The 16127-nt window shown below is 33.2% G+C and overlaps 3 protein-coding genes and 1 long non-coding RNA gene across 5 annotated transcripts; 2 read left to right on the top strand and 2 right to left on the bottom strand.

Annotated features, from left to right (window-relative positions):
- Positions 1–1753: 1753 nt before the first annotated feature.
- Positions 1754–10431, top strand: OXA1L (OXA1L mitochondrial inner membrane protein). Its single transcript, XM_023157701.2, has 8 exons — positions 1754–1909; positions 1963–2037; positions 4199–4297; positions 4352–4697; positions 7173–7402; positions 8895–9059; positions 9377–9650; positions 10221–10431. The coding sequence occupies exons 1-8, from the start codon at positions 1847–1849 to the stop codon at positions 10385–10387; spliced, it is 1419 nt and encodes a 472-aa protein (XP_023013469.1). The 5' UTR covers positions 1754–1846; the 3' UTR covers positions 10388–10431.
- Positions 4711–6070, top strand: LOC141485515 (uncharacterized). The gene is made up of 2 exons (XR_012467258.1): positions 4711–4986; positions 5537–6070. It is a non-coding gene; the product is annotated as an uncharacterized lncRNA (long non-coding RNA).
- Positions 10425–11243, bottom strand: Unc50 (Unc50 RNA binding protein). The gene has a single exon (XM_023157703.2). The coding sequence runs from the start codon at positions 11241–11243 to the stop codon at positions 10497–10499; it is 747 nt and encodes a 248-aa protein (XP_023013471.1). The 3' UTR covers positions 10425–10496.
- Positions 11070–15945, bottom strand: galla-2 (MIP18 family protein galla-2). Of its 2 annotated transcripts, none has more exons than XM_074182351.1 (2): positions 15593–15945; positions 11070–11609 (listed from the first exon to the last, which is right to left on the bottom strand). In XM_074182351.1, the coding sequence occupies exons 1-2, from the start codon at positions 15759–15761 to the stop codon at positions 11254–11256; spliced, it is 525 nt and encodes a 174-aa protein (XP_074038452.1). In that variant the 5' UTR covers positions 15762–15945; the 3' UTR covers positions 11070–11253. The 2 variants fall into 2 exon arrangements, with proteins under 2 accessions (XP_074038452.1, XP_023013472.2); XM_023157704.2 differs by having other exon boundaries at positions 15638–15902.
- Between the last annotated feature and the right edge of the window lie 182 nt (positions 15946–16127).

Here is a 16127-nt window from a genome sequence, read left to right as displayed (position 1 = left end):
CAAATAGTTTATTTTCCGGAAGGTGTAGTCGACAAGATGGCACTGAAACGAAATATTAATACTTTGCGTCTGCCTCCTTTTCATTGCGAACTCAAACTATTTCAGATAAAGGGTTTTTTTGCAAGAAGAGAAACGACATTCGAAATGAAACATGTCAAAATTCTCGTTAGAGAATCCTTAAAAAAATGTCGATTACGGAAAATGGCGAAACTGTTTTGAACATATACATGAATGTAGGCTTTCACGTCTGGCGTCAATGTTTTAGTTGGTTTCCGAGTTTTGACATGGTCTTCTTTGGTTACAATCTCCAAACGTTCCAAATGAAACTGTATGAGTCATCTTGCGTGGTCGAAGTCCCATTTGATACATCAAGAAGAGTACTTAGACTACGCCACTGAAGATGACTGCCGCAGTTTCAGTTGAAATGTTTGAACATGTTACAAAAGAAGATGATTAGGATTAGACCATTCAGTTGGGAAAATTGTAGAACCGATAGATAGCAAAGTGACTCTCTGGAAATCATTCAAAAGATGGAGAATTCCAGGGTGTACTATCCAAACGATGCAACAGTCCAGTATCACTTTCAAGGAGCGGTCGATATTGCAATTTCCAGTTGCTTCAGTGTTTGAAGCTGAGATAATTGAAATTATTGTTTTCTACAGAAGCAATTTAGTTCCAGAAGAAAGTCAATTAGTACAGTAAATACCTCCACTGAGATACTCCATGAGATATGCATGAACGTCAGCAGTCTTTAAGAAGACACTTTAAGAGGAACAACAGCATGGACAAGAGCCTCAAATGTATTTAATACATTTCATAGCCCAGACAAGAAATTTAGATTTGACTAGGTCTGTTCTTGAGAAGGGCATCAAAAATAATAGCAGTAGGATTTGAAATCGGGTTGGGTGTGAGAAGGAGGTGAAGTTGTTGAATGCAATGTAACAGCACTGAGATTTAAATTTGGGTTGGATGTGAAGAGGAGGTGAAGTTTTTTTATAACAGTTGATTGCAACTTTTTTCTTCAAACCACAACTTTTAGTGAGGACGAGCCACTGAAATATAACCCTATTGAATGAACTAACTTATAAAATTCAAATGTAATTATATGAAGTGACTCAACGAAAGATGACATATGAAGGCATTGTTCAGTTCTTCTCCTTCGACGAAGTGATATCTTTGAGCCGCTACATATAATTACGAATAAACTTCACAATTCATAAGTAACTGATATATTGGCTAAGGCTTTCGCGACCGAGATTTTCAGTGTTATTATCTTTATTCGAGTTTGAAGGATGTTGTAGTTTGATGATCCATCGGTTAATCATCAAGATGAATAAACCTCTGAAGAAGCCAGCCACTTGTGCTGGCGAAACATTATGATGCAGTTCCAAACTACGACGGCCTTCAAACAGGAATGAAAATAGTAACACTGTTTATAAGTGAGTTAGTTTAATCCGATGGATATGAATCAGATATTTAAGCCCATAATTTGTCCAAGATACAGGGACCAATAAACGTACAAGCGCGTTCTATTCCTAAGAATAAAATAGAAGTTCTGTCCCAGATGCATAGAAATACCATAGTGTAATCACTTGCAATCCTCCCTATGCAGAATATTTTTACAACACTCCATCAACCATCATTTGTACAAATTTGGATCAATCTCATTTCTTGCCTTGGGAGATTTTGACAAAACGAGAGAGTTTCAGTTAAAACACTGGGATTTCTATGCATCTTAGTTGTGTGTGTTGAAGTCACCAAAATAAGAAGAGGACGAGATTCACATGAAGTTGTTATCTTTGGTTAGGGTTTTTAATGGATTTAGGAAAAGTTTATATAATTTAAAATGTCCCGATATTTTTCATTAGGAAAATATAATGAGCCCATGAAATGTTTAAAACATTTTAAGGTGATACCTCAGTTTAAATTTCGACTGCAAATAAGTGTTTTTTTTATTTGCAGGAATACACTTTCCAGGGTTCTAGAGATAATCGACAGGCATTAAAAAAGACTGTTTCCGTATTTTTGGATAAAGTAGTAAGATTTCTTATTATGATTACTCACATCTGTATTTCACAGCAACTGCCATATATATAATGAAACATGACTCGTATTAGTATAAGGTATTACAAGAAATGCACTAGGTAGCCTTTTTCTTTAAATATTGGTTACCACTTTGAATTCAATAGTACCTGATTTATTATTACGTTTATATAAATAGATTACAAAGAAATTAGAAAATGTTCTTCATGAACATGTAACTTAAGGAGAACTTTTTTCTATCTTGTGGTAGATATTCTTGGAGAAACGATCCAAACTTCAATGGAGCATTACATCTAACACTAGCTAATTCCGATTCATGTACTTCAACTACCACAGGGCAACTTATTTAAACAGCAGAACTTCTTCTGTCTACAATATTCTTCAACATACTTGAAAAAACCAAATCATATCACAACACACCAAAATGAACTTGAATTTTAATGAAGATCCTAGCTGTTTTTTGCTACTTTTGTATAATAAATGGTATAGGAAGGGTTGCCTGTATATCTATTTAAACTTCTCAAAGAGGGCAGATTCCCATCAATTTAATCTTCCAAACACAAACATGGTTTGATTCCTATACCCAAGTTCAAAACATGTTTCCAGTATATTATAAGCATCCTAATCAACTATTCCACAGCTTCATTCTTCTGCTGGGAATGAAAACAAGTCTACTAAAAACTAAACTTAATCTTCAAACTAGTTCAAAAAACGTTGATGAACACAAGCCTTCATAGTTCTCATTCACAACTCAAGCACAGTTTAATATAATATGTTTCTGTTCTTGAAAAATTCCCAGACCCACGTGATTTGTGCCTCCACCTCCTTCACCATGAAATATGAAATTTAATAGTCCGTATATATACAAATGTTGTTTTATAAATAAAACATGTATATTATTAGTCATCACATAATATATTTAGGTTACATACTGTGAAAAATTAAACTATTGTCTACAGTTATTTGTTAACAGACTTTTCATCTTAGATCTTAGGTTCAAGTGTCTAGTAAACATAAATGTACTTGATGAAATATAGATATAATCGTTTTAAACTAATAAATTCCTTCACTATTAAGAAATGATTACATGTGTTCCCCTTGTGTATGAAATAAAATATTGAACTTATATCTTACTCTTCAAGTAGAGGAGAAGTATCCGTTTTTAGTTTTGAAAACTGTACAGTATTTGACTAGTTCAGAGTTTCATACTTTCTCACTAAAACACTGTGTTATGGTTGGTCAGTTTCATAGTTTTTGTATTTCAACTTCCCGCAGTAAATATACATTATTTCTTTTGATCATACTCAGACACCAACACACAAACAAATTTCTTACCTTCCATATCTTCATCCGTTTAGATTAGACGGGAGTGGTCTCATAAGAAGCCGAAGTTCCACCATACTTTGCTATATTTATTCTAGGATTTTGTTTTTGATTCAAACATGTAATTAGTGTATTTCAAAAATGTACATTCTAGAAGTTGCTGCCCCCAGAAATCTGCGCTCAAGCGTGTGTCCTGCCGGTGGGGCCAGCTATATCCCACACTTGTGATGTATTGACATTATTATTTAGGCTACCTTCATTCCTATAAATATGTTTTCAACTACACTTTGTTGAAATTAATTATAACAGGGGATTGTTTTTGAATACCAGGCAATATTTTCTTTGTTTAATGTTAACGAAGACAATTATACGTTGCATAAACAATACCTAATAATTATTATCATAATACTGTGCATGAGTATGAGAGACAATCATTCATTGAGAATACAAAGATTGAATCAGGAAAATTTTAGAAAAAACTTTTTAAATTAGTGAGCATTTGAATATTCAGACACATTAAATAATGCTTATAACTATGAATTAGTGAAAAATATATATGTAATACAAGATGTTCTGTTTTCTTAGGATACCTGAATGTGCTGAATTTTATTGTCAGATTTTTTATATTATCGATCTAGAATAATGTTGTAACCGTTAACCCAAGTACGTGAAGTGAGTAGTTCAAAGGATCTTTTCAACAAACCATGATACCTTTCATTTCAAATTTAATTTCAAAAATAACATATTGATTTAAGAAGCCTTCTATTCAAAAGAATATGTATTCTCTCAATAATATGAACCCAATACATTTTCAGTATTAATTTTTTTGTAGAAGAACATTTCACCGGCATCTGCACTGACTTCAGAAAATGTTTCCAAAGCATGGCCGTCCCTCGGTATCTTCGAAAGAAACAAAAGCCCTAAAAACAAGGTGGGTCTTTGAAATTGTTATAGTCTGATTACCGCCCGTTTATTCATCTTGTAGCATATTAAATCAAAACTACTGAAGAAGGAAATCGTGAAATTATGCTCGAATCTGCAGAAGAGTATATCACACAATAAAAATGTAATTTGGACTGCTGCTGGATTGTCAGCAGTAGAAAGTAAGATAGGAGATGGAGGAAAAGTTGACACAGTGGCGGAACTAATACCAGAACCGCCACCAATTCCAGAGGGCACTTCAGAAATTTTGGAACAGTTGAATGCCCTTGGAGAACCTACTTTTGCGTCACTAGGTTTAGGTGGCTACAGCCCTGTAGGAATAGCGCAAAACTGTTTCGAATACCTACATGTTACTCTTGGAGTGGAATGGTGGGCAGCAATCGCAATAGGTGAGACATCAATTTGAGAGTAGTCACTGAACAAAAGTAATTTTTTGTGGGGGAAATTCAAGTTTTTCATCAACATTTTTTTTGAATTTTTCCACTTTTCACCATCTGAAAAAAAAAAAAAAAATTTTAAACTTTCTCATAGAGAAAAATTTGTCAGTAACTTGTCGTATTCAATAATTTTTCGTAGCAGACAAAGCTGAGAAATTCTACAGGTAATTATCTTGAATTTTCATAGGTTAAAATTTGCCTCAATCTTCAGAATTAAATGTAACTTGCAGTTTTTTCTTTGGTTCTCTTTATTTGCAAATGTCCTCAATAGATGTCTAAGAAGATTTGAAATGTGGAATTTTCCATTGTTAGTGATTGATATTTGATATAGTGGAAAGTATTCTTGGATATTGGTCTGTTGCAATCTTGCCACTTTTTATATCTCTCTTCATATCTTCAAAGGCGGTAGTCAAGTACGATCCATTTCTAAGGGACTGTTTGAGATACCCTTCTCTCCAGATATATGTATATGCTGATACTTTGAGATAAGGCCTCTCAGAGTGGAGTTCATTGGCAATCATTCTGGTCCCATTCCATTCAACTCGATGTACACTGTCTGATTTCAAAATGAGTTCAGACAATTTTGACCTGTTCATTGCCTATTTCTGAAGTAATCTCAATGTTCATTCCCATGAACTTTTAATGTTTTTTTAAGTATCACCAATATAACTTCTACCACAAGAACAAAGTACCTTGGAATTTCTTACAAAACAAAAAATACATTGAGATCCATTCTCACACATACAAAACCCAACAGCACAGTAGAAAGAACAAGGAATTGCATTTATAAGATACTTTGTTCTTGTAGTAAAAGTTATATTGGTAAAACTTCGAGACCATTAAAATTGTGTGAAAATAAACATCAAGATTAGATAGATAATTTACCTTTTTTATGCCATTAATTACAATTATCAGGATCATTACTTAAGGATAAAATTGAAAATAAGAATAATCGGTGGATATCAAAGATGAATTAAAATGGAATCGAAAGATACACATAATAAAATTCAAGAATATGAAATTATGATTTGACATACTTGATTAATTTATTCAAATAATAAAAACATATTTGTAACAGTAATTTTTCCCATTCCGCTTCAAAATTTTTCATTAAAACTGTTTTTAGTTGGTTAGGCAGAGCGTTATAGAGGTGAACCTTTGCCCATTTCGGTGATTTTTTTGTAGCACATATGTCTAAGATTTGGTTGATAAAAACTTTGTTGATTTATTGTTCCATATTGATGCATCAAAATGTATTTAAAACTCTGTTTCATTTTTGTGTATATATAGAAGAATTTTGAATAAATAAATAATTGTGGAAGTCATCTTATATTTGTTTGAATTTTTCTCCACATGACTCATCAAATAAAGATCAAATATCATTCTAACTATTCTTTTTTGCTGTCCGAAAGCATGTATCCCATTGTTGGCCTGTCCCAAGAAATAGTATTATACAATAAACTGCAGTCTATTGTATAAGTTTGAAAATGTCCGTATAGGACGAAACTGCAGTAACGTTAGTTACAAATAAAAGTGGTAAAAAATAGAAAGCTTCATTTCTCTTTTCTTCATTATGATTTCCTACCACGTAGTAACCGCTACATTCATCAATTTATTCAACATTAATTTCCTATTTCAAAAAACATTTTCAGTCTTCAGAAGTTTACTAGAAAAATTCAAAAGTATTCAAATTTGTTAGAGTAGGAAAATTTTTTCAAATATCCTGATTAGAACCGGTTTTTCTCTGAAATAAACTATAATCTGTTTGGACCTGAATAAGATGCATTAATTATCTGATAATTGAAATAGAATCTTTGTAAATCTTCAACTTTGCGAAAAGGCATAGAATTAAAGTTTATTGCCCTGAACGACATATATTTTCAAAAAGTTGAACATGAAAGTAGTCTTCAAAACTTCTTGCTTACTTCAAAAAAAGTTGGGTAACCCTAAAGACAGGATGTTGGAAAATTTAATGTTGGTAATATATGAAATGAGCTATGAGGACTATGACAAAACATATATCAGTCAAACGTAGTGATGTATTAAAACTCGTCTCAAAGAACACTACATATTTGGAGACCAGAAAATGTAGTGTCGTTTTCCACACCTTAGAGAACGGCCGTAGAATAATGAAAATTGACTGAAATTGTTGAGATTGATACATAACACTAGATTTTTCGATGCCTTCAAATATCTGGAAGTGGCAAAGTGTGTCATCAGAACTATGCACACTGACAAGGGTCCCATTCCAAACAGCCCATTGTTTTCTTTCACCCTGTTTAGTATAAATACAGACCAATTTTAGAGTACTGCAGTTCTGGTTTGGGAAAAGTGCATGTTTTAGGTAGATTTAAGAACTTCAGATAACAATTTTTTGAAATGAAATAATGATTATCATTCAATGTTGGAATATTTTGTCTTTTCCAGGTACTCTTGTTATTAGATTATGCCTCTTCCCATTAGTAATAATAGCACAGAGAAATGGTGCAAAAATGAATAATTACTTACCACAAATGCAGTTGTTACAATTGAAAATGACCGAAGCAAGACAAACTGGTAACCAGATTGATGCGACAAGATACTCTCAGGAACTGATGGTGTTTATGAAAGAAAAAGGATTGAACCCATTGAAAAATATGGTTGTTCCTCTCGCTCAGGTCGGTAAAAATCAAATGAATCCCTTTTTTGGGGCTCTGTAACAATAAATTTCATAAAACATACCTGACAATTCGTTGTTACAGAGCCCTAAAATGGAATTTAATTAAATCCGAAACATTGACAAGAAAACAATTGTTTTTCTCATATAATTTGATCTTGTAAACCAACAAATCTTTCTAAATAACTCTTTTGGAGATCTAGACTATTTAACATAAATTCTGACTGATATTCTACATATTCAGAAGATAATAATAGTAGGTATCTAAGCCCAATATGCATTGAGTTATCAATAGAAAGTTTCAAAGGGTCTGAACTTCAATAAATTTTCAATTAATATATAGGAGAGAACTTATAAGAAATAAATTGATAAGATACAGATAATACTGGCTCCAGGATTCACAATCATGATACAAAACACAAAGACATGATCAGGCTATCGAAGATGTATTATCAAAACACAGCCAAACAAACGGAGTTTCTTTCCATAAAAATAAATAACACTTTGCCTAGTGACTGAAAAGACCTTTATATAAAAGAATTGAAGTTCAAAGTAAAAAATTCACTTGTCACCCAAGCTTTTATAAGATTGATGAGGTCCTAACATATGTATATGTGGATATGTGTGTATATATGTGTATTTATATTGTTAATATCCATATGCGACTCATAACTATTGTATTGTGAGATTTTTCCTGTATGTATATTTTTTTATATTTTCAGTATGATGTACCTAAGCAAATTTTGTTATTGCAGATATTTTCGATTGTAACAGAAATTGTAATTTGAGGTCGATAAAATTTCTTTCTTTCAAAGAAAATTATTGTTCTGATTGGTTATTGCTCTGACTGCATTTATTCTAATGAGTAAAGCCGACGAAATCTCCCCTTACGCCATCTATGGGATTGAAAGAGAAGTCAATTCTCGGGTTTTAAAAATAATGAGGCTCCCCAAGGCCATCAGTTCCAAAGCCAACAAGATTTGTTTTCACTGCAGTTGACATTGAAACTTGGCTTTGCAACTCCCGCCTTGGGGAGCATCGTTTATCTTTGATATCTGAGGATTGGATTCTTCGTTGATCCTATAGATGGCGTGTTTGTTAGGGGAGATGTCTAGTACCTTACTCACTCAGGCTTGTCTTTTAAGGATAGTTGAGTGCAGTAATGCATTTGTGGTTCAGTCTAGCACTACTGAAGAGACCTATGGCAGGTCAAAACATCGCTGTCTAGTGTTAAATCATGAATGCGTTGTGATTGGGCTCTAGTTTTCAAGTGCATTAATTTTGTTAATATTTTCTTACCATATCAATTTCCTTTGTTGAAAATGTTTTTATAATTTATTCTGACATATCTGATTTTATGCGTATGATCTAGAATACGAATTTTTTCAAACTGAAATATAGTTTGTCAATCAGACCCTTCATCAGACCACTTGTTATTGCAAATATTACAGAAATTGGGACCACGAAAATCTGAATTTATATAATTTTTTCAGATGCCTATTTTCATCTCCTTCTTCATGGCTCTCAGAGGGATGTCCAATGTTCCAGTGGATAGTTTGAGAACTGGAGGACTGTGGTGGTTTACCGATTTAACTCTTCCGGATCAGTATTTTCTTCTGCCCATCATTACTAGTGCTACGTTGTATGCCACTCTCGAGGTGAATATTTGATTTTACTGATTTGTCGTAACATTTTTTTTTTCGGTTGTTAAAAACATCCCGTTAAGAAATCAGAATATATTATTTTCCAATGCAACCTCAAAGTAAATAGCTCCAGTGGTGTATCGACTCGTAGTCCGAATCTACAGTTTGCTATTGGTTATCATTGAGTCGTGTTTACCTGTGACCTACAATTTATGTCTACGTAACTGAAACATGTTTCTGTTTTGCTGGAGCTTGCCTTGGAGTTGAAAATAGTAAAGTCATAAAAGTTCTTGTATTTTTTGAAGTGAAAGAAAACATTTAATTTCTTTCAGCTAGGTACAGATTCGGCCCGACTATCATCACAAAATGCACATTTGATGAAATATGTATTGAGGGGTCTACCGTTATTCATATTACCCTTCACCGTGGGTTTCAATGGAGCAATATTGTGTTACTGGGTATCAAGTAACTTCATTTCACTAGTTCAAGTGGGATTTTTGAGAATACCAGCCGTCAGAGATTACTTCAAGATCGAACCATTACAAAAGTTTGATCCGGCTACTCTGCCAATGAAGCCGAAAGGATTCAGAGAAGGAATCAAAGATTGTAAGTTTGTAGTTAGATTTGGCAGAATATTTAAAGCGAGAGCGATTTTATATATTTATTTTCTAGTAAGTATGTATCTCTCCTTGATACACTCTTCAAACAAGGTTTAATTTCTATAAGGATGATTAATGGAAATAATTTGAAAATTCAACAAACTCATCATTCAATTCTGGCTTCAATCTAGGAATATTATTGGTAGTAATGATGTTTACGAAATGCCTCTAAAATAAAGAAAAAATTGTTCAATCATTATCATGAATAGGTTTATTATTTTTTATCAAGTAATGGGTTAGTCCATTCATAATTAGAACAAGAAATTTTATTACATTTCGTCAAACTTAGAATTTTGTGAAATGAATTAAAACAAGCTATTCCACACTTCAAATCTCTGAAGTATTCCTGATGAATTGTACTATTCTAATTTTACTTTCAACTGCCTACCTTGAGATTACATATGAATGTATTTTATGTGTGTCGATAGGATGTGTTTTATCGTATTTACATTTGTAACACATCTTTTTCAGGATATGAATTTAAGACATTGTTTTGAACACCAAAAATTCTTTTCAGCTTGGACAAATATAAAAATTACGAAAGAGCTAGAAGAGAGAACGAGATTGGATGAGATACAATTCAATAGGGCTGGGAAGGGTCCTATAGTGAAAACATATAAATACGACCCCACCAAAAAAGAAGATCCATCAAGTTCAATCCCGATTAGTGCTAAGAAGCTGTAATAAATATACATTCTGTTATGTAAATTAAACAACTTAATACTTAATTTTTTTTTATTATTCTTCAATATTTCGGCATATTAAACATGCAAAACAAATTAGCTTGCTAAAATTACAACACTCTATACCTATAGAAACTCATCAGATTATGGGATATATTAAATTTGATAAATATACTTATCAAATACAACAAAACCACCCAAGGTACAGGCACCAAAAAATATCTCGTATTATTCAGAATCTGCAGAGCGTTATACCCTAAAAAAGTTATATAAAAGTAATACAAACAGGAGCAAAGCCAGAAAGTATTACCCAAAAGAATAGACAAAAACCAGTCGTGACTTATGATTCCATTATAAAAAAATAACTGGATGAAGTGGAGTAATATCAGCGGTGGAAAAAAAGCATTAAGGTGGACATCGAATGAAAAACCCCACTCAACGTCCTGTAGATTAGTTTTTGGTTTCAAGAAAGTATTGGTTAAGTACCAAAATAAAGTGGCAACTAAAAGTCCCAATCCAATACAGTCCACGAATACAACAAAAAATAAAAACTTAACGAATTGAAGGAAGGATAGTTTCAGCACAATGGAAAATCCAACAGTGGTGATACTGAGTGCTCCAGCAAAGAGTACCAAAAACGCAGGGTCATCACGGGCGTACTGGGATTTTGAAAGTTTTCTAGCTCTAAACACTTTGATCAATTTTTGAGGTGCGATAAACAAATATAACATTTGCCACAGGGCGAACTGAAAATCCATCTGATCAAACTTGAAAATTTTTCGCATGTATCTCGCACACTTATTATATGCAGAAGAGATATCGCAAGGCGATGCAGAGTACACCCTGTTAGAACTCATAGTTGCAGGTTCAAGCACTTCTTCTCAACGCGATACACTGATTTATTACTTTAATCAAATGTGAATTCTCCAACGCAGCAGCTACTCTTTCCTTGTCAGCAAGCTGTTTATTCACTTGTTGTTCGGCATTGTGAGTACCGGGAGTCACCTCGACTTTAACTTTGAATCTCGCAGGTAGGCATCTCAACAACTGGACTCTAATGGAAAGACCTATGAGTGTGGCCATGCTACAGTGAGGTATAGTTGGAGTGAAGTAAATGTCCACTGTATTGTTGCCATCGTCTATACGAATGAGATCTTCTTGAACGACGTGAAGCTGCTCCAATGATAGTGGGTGTTCTGGATCGTTGATGTGTCGAATCAGATCTGAAAGAAAATAACAAAAAATGACTAACCTAATTTGTTAGGTTGTTTTAAAAGTTTTGGTCGTTTTTTGTGTGTTTCTTAAGCTCCATATCTTAATGAATATTTATTTTACTGTGTAGTGGTATATGCTGATCGATTTAATAATAATAATAATAATAAATATACTTTATTGTCTGAAGATACAATAATCTTATCGACAAAGTGTAGACATTCATAAAACTTGATATATCATGGTTCACATGATATTGTCAATAAAATATAGGACTATCAATTAATTTAATTTTCAATTGGTTGTAACTAGTATTAAGATAAATAAATTAAATAACACATATAACATACTGAGCTGATGTTAGACGTCAGTGAACACTGTCTCAAAAAATTCCGTAATACTATATAAAGCCCGATCCAGAAGAGAAGTTTTCAATTTTTTTCTGAACACAGCATATGTTTCAGAATGTTTTATTTCTGTTGGCAGATGATTGAATATTTTGGCAGCGTTATATATGCATGAATTTTTTATGAAATTTGTTTTTGGGATTGGAAGTTTTATGTCATTTCTCTGGCGGGTGATTCCATCAGCGAACTTGTAAAGTGTTTTGTTTTTATATACTAGACAGGCAGTTTCGAGAATGAACAATGAGGGCAGAGTTAACAACTTACGAGTTTTGAATAGTTCTTTACATGATACCCTGGGAGCCGCCTTACAAAGATAGCGAATTGCACATTTTTGAAGAACAAAGATCGAGTTAAAATGTACTTGATTACAGACTCCCCAGAAAGCGATTCCATATCGAATGTGCGATTCGATCAAGGCATGATAAACCTGCATTGCTGTCGCTGTACCTAGTTCATTTACAACCACCCGAGGCGATCCTTGTACCTAGCTGTCTAACATGATGCTGGAAGTTTAGTTCCCCATCCATGTGCAACCCTAGAAACTTATTACATGCATTATTTCTTATTGCACCATCACCCAGAGGGATATCCGGCAAAGCACAGTGGAATGATACGCAGTTAGTTTTTTTAATATTGAAAGAGAGTAAATTAGCATCGCACCACTCTTTGATCTTTGTAATCCCTAAAACTATTTTTGAGTGCAAGTTATCAGCATCTTTATCGTACCATAGAATGGTAGTGTCATCAGCAAAGATTGTGAAAGAACCGTCGGTTGTAATATTTACTACGTCGTTAAAATACAGTAAGAACAAAATTGGTCCCAGCACTGAGCCCTGAGGAACCCCACACTCGACGGAACCTCCATCTGAGAGCCTATGTGTTCTCACAATCTGAGTTCTCTGTTTAAGGTATGATTCTATTCAATCATAACTCTGTTTTCTGAAACCATACTGGTTTAGTTTACGCAGTAGAATTTTATGGTTTACACAGTCAAATGCTTTTGACAGGTCGCAAAACACCGCCGCACATGCGTCTCCACGGTTTCGTGTAGTGTACAGTTCATTAAGGAAGACAAACATGGCATCTCCAGTTCCTTTCCTAGCCTGAAAGCCAAATTGCTGCCTATTTAGAATTTTATTTCTTTCCACGAACTCCATTATTCCTACCTTTACTAGTTTCTCAATGATTTTACCAAGAATTGGTATAAGCGATATTGGCCTATAATTGCAAGGGTCATTAATATCACCACCTTTATAGATTGGAATTACTATAGTGGTTTTTAGGAAGTCCGGATATGTTCCCGTCACAAACGAGTTGTTAATAAGTTGGACTAGTAATTCTAAAACGAAAATAGGCATGTTTTCAATGATACTAACTGAGATACTGTCATACCCACAACACTTTTTGTTTTTTATGCTACTAATAGTAGTCATAAGTTCTTGTAAATTGGTGTTGTATAATATCAAGTTTTCGGATATTTTGATACTATTCATATAGATCAAGGGATCAGGGGAATCTGGAATGCTTATGGATAGTTTTTTGCTATAGTGCAGTAAAATTCATTGAGTAAATTTGGATCAAGGGTAACGGTATCAGTTCTTGGCTTGTTTCTTCCACTCGAATCATTTACAATCTGCCATGCCTCTTTGATAGCGTTCTTGCTATTAGACATTCTGTTATGATAATAGCTCCTCTTCGCTAATTTAATGACATTTTTATATACTCTATTATACCTGTTGTAGTATTCATGAAAGAATATGTTATTTGTATACTTTCTTATATTATATAAGGATCTAAGATTTTTTGAGGATGTTTTTATCCCTTGTGTTAACCACGGTTTTTTGTTTTTTCGTTTTATTTTGATTTTTTGCATTGGAAATGAATAATTAAAGGAATTAGTCAGAAGGTTGTAAAAAGACAAGAATGGGTCGATAGTTTCTAAACAAGCATTCCAATCGTTATGTAAACAATTTTCATAGAATTTGTCGTAGTTTCGTTTACTGAAAAGCCTTCCATATTTATATTTTTTTATATCAATAACACTGTCTAAATCTATTACACAATGGACAGCCTCATGATCAGAAACGTTCGCTGATTTTACGTTGCAGCATATATTGTTGTTGTTCAGGTTACTACAGATATAATCGATAGTGCTTTGAGAATATGGAGATATCCTAGTAGGACTATTGGTGTGCACTGATATATCAAAAGATAGAAATAAATTCTTCATATGTTGGGTGAGGAGAGAGTTCTCGTCGTCATAGTCAATGTTGAAATCACCCGCCAAAATAACATTTGCTTTATTTGGTAGACTACTAAGTAGCTGTTCCAGCTTTTCCAAAAAACTATAGCCATTTGTACTAGGAGATCTGTATAAACATATTATATACATATTAAATGTCGCCGAAAAAACCAATGATAATTCAAATTGTTTTTCATTTTCAAAGTCTTTAAATTTGTCATCCTTAACGAATTTATAATTGTTCAATGCTGTCTCACTTACTAGAATTAACGTTCCCCCACCTTTGAATTCTCTTCTACAGAAACTTGATATCACTGAATAATTTGGTATATATATAGGTTCTTCTTTTTTGAGCCAGTGTTCAGTAAATAAAACTATTTCTGGAAAATTTACACTTTCTAAAAATACATATAAATCATCAAGTTTAGTACGAATAGATTGTACATTAAGAGTTAAAACTGAAACTTTTTTTGTATTTTCATTAATATGCATAAAATTGTTACCTAAGTGTTTATTGATCGAGTCTGTTGATTGACTAAAAATGCTCAGTTGAAATACTATTTGACTGTGATACAGACTCGTCAATAATCGTTACAGTTTTTAGGACTGTGGTACACTTAGGGCTTTGCTGAAGGTGTGTTATTACATTATCAAGAATAGATCGTTTACTTCCTATGTGGTTATTGTCCACAAGCATTTTTATAGAAGTGCCAATATTGCGTTTGATAAATATGTTTGATTTGCAAACATTTTGCTTAAATGAAGATCCAGTTCACGTAGCAACTGGAAAAGGAGTCAAAGGGCAGCTATAGACACCTAAGTATAATTTTTTCCCAACTATTCACAACAAAAATGACAATGTCACATTAATAACAGTGATTTTAAAAACACTGATTTTTGTTTATTAGAAATGCTTCACACTCGATTCAATTTCTTGGTTAACAAGTTAGATGCTAATGGTCAAGTTCAGTCTGTGGTCCAAATATTTCCCTAAGAATTTTGTCAAGGTTCAAGATGAGTTTGAACAATTTGACTTGTAATTACAGGTTAGGTGAAAAAAAAGACCAGAGGTTTAATTGTATCTGCTAGCAGCTTTCAAATGCTGAGTTATTCTTATACAATATTTGATAAAGAACCTTTTATCAAAAAGATTGAAAACCCATAATATTCACAAATGACATGATTGAAACCTGTATTGTTAACATTTAACAGGTATACCTAACACGCCACCCGGTGGGTACTGAATTTCATTATATAGGAATTTAGGAAACTCCAAACCTACCACTAATAACAACAAAATATAATTTATCACTACTAATAACAACTAAATATAATTTATCACCACCTTTATGCAACAATTTATTAAAACCATCGATCAAGAAAAACTCACCAAATATTTCTCTACTGTCAAACTCGTCAACGACTGAATCATCCAATTCCTTTTGGGTACAAGGCCTTTCCTCGATACTTTTGTAAATATTAGGATTTTGGTTTTCAAGCTGATCAACTGACATAATACTCAGTTAACCTTGGTCATACGGCAAAAAAAAATATATTTTCTGCTCCTAATAAAACTAGTACGAGTACTTCACCATCAATCCATCAACAAATATCCAACCACAAATAACAAATTTCCCTAGACATGTGATCGTCGACCACGAAAAAGTATAAAAGTTCTATATGTATAGATTGTGGGATGTAAACGTGCTAGACTGGGACACAAAATACTGGGATACTTCAGGTCTGTTCGTTAAATATCAATCTGAGCGATCTATTAGCTCGCTTCGCTCGGCAAGCGTTTAATAATGCAAATATGTTGTAAGTTACATATGCTTCGTGTTTGGTATTTATGTGTGCGAGAGAAAACAAAATGATCGGTT

This window comes from Leptinotarsa decemlineata, unplaced genomic scaffold, assembly GCF_025532065.1.
Source record: "Leptinotarsa decemlineata unplaced genomic scaffold, Ldec_3_MD MMD2_tig00026328_RagTag_RagTag, whole genome shotgun sequence".
Classification (NCBI taxonomy): domain Eukaryota; kingdom Metazoa; phylum Arthropoda; class Insecta; order Coleoptera; family Chrysomelidae; genus Leptinotarsa; species Leptinotarsa decemlineata.
The sequence above is the reverse complement of the archived record's forward strand: the minus strand, read 5'-3'. Positions and strand labels throughout refer to the sequence as shown.

Excerpts from the sequence above, each read along its gene's own strand:
- OXA1L (XM_023157701.2), top strand. The coding sequence starts at position 1,847 with ATGTCCCGATATTTTTCATTAGGAAAATATAATGAGCCCATGAAATGT. Across the intron at positions 2,038-4,198 it reads CCGTATTTTTGGATAAAGTA|AAGAACATTTCACCGGCATC; the intron begins GTAAGATTTCTT and ends ATTTTTTTGTAG. Across the intron at positions 9,651-10,220 it reads CAGAGAAGGAATCAAAGATT|CTTGGACAAATATAAAAATT; the intron begins GTAAGTTTGTAG and ends AATTCTTTTCAG.
- Unc50 (XM_023157703.2), bottom strand. The coding sequence starts at position 11,243 with ATGAGTTCTAACAGGGTGTACTCTGCATCGCCTTGCGATATCTCTTCT.
- galla-2 (XM_074182351.1), bottom strand. The coding sequence starts at position 15,761 with ATGTCAGTTGATCAGCTTGAAAACCAAAATCCTAATATTTACAAAAGT. Across the intron at positions 11,610-15,592 it reads TAATAAATTGTTGCATAAAG|ATCTGATTCGACACATCAAC; the intron begins GTGGTGATAAAT and ends ATTTTCTTTCAG.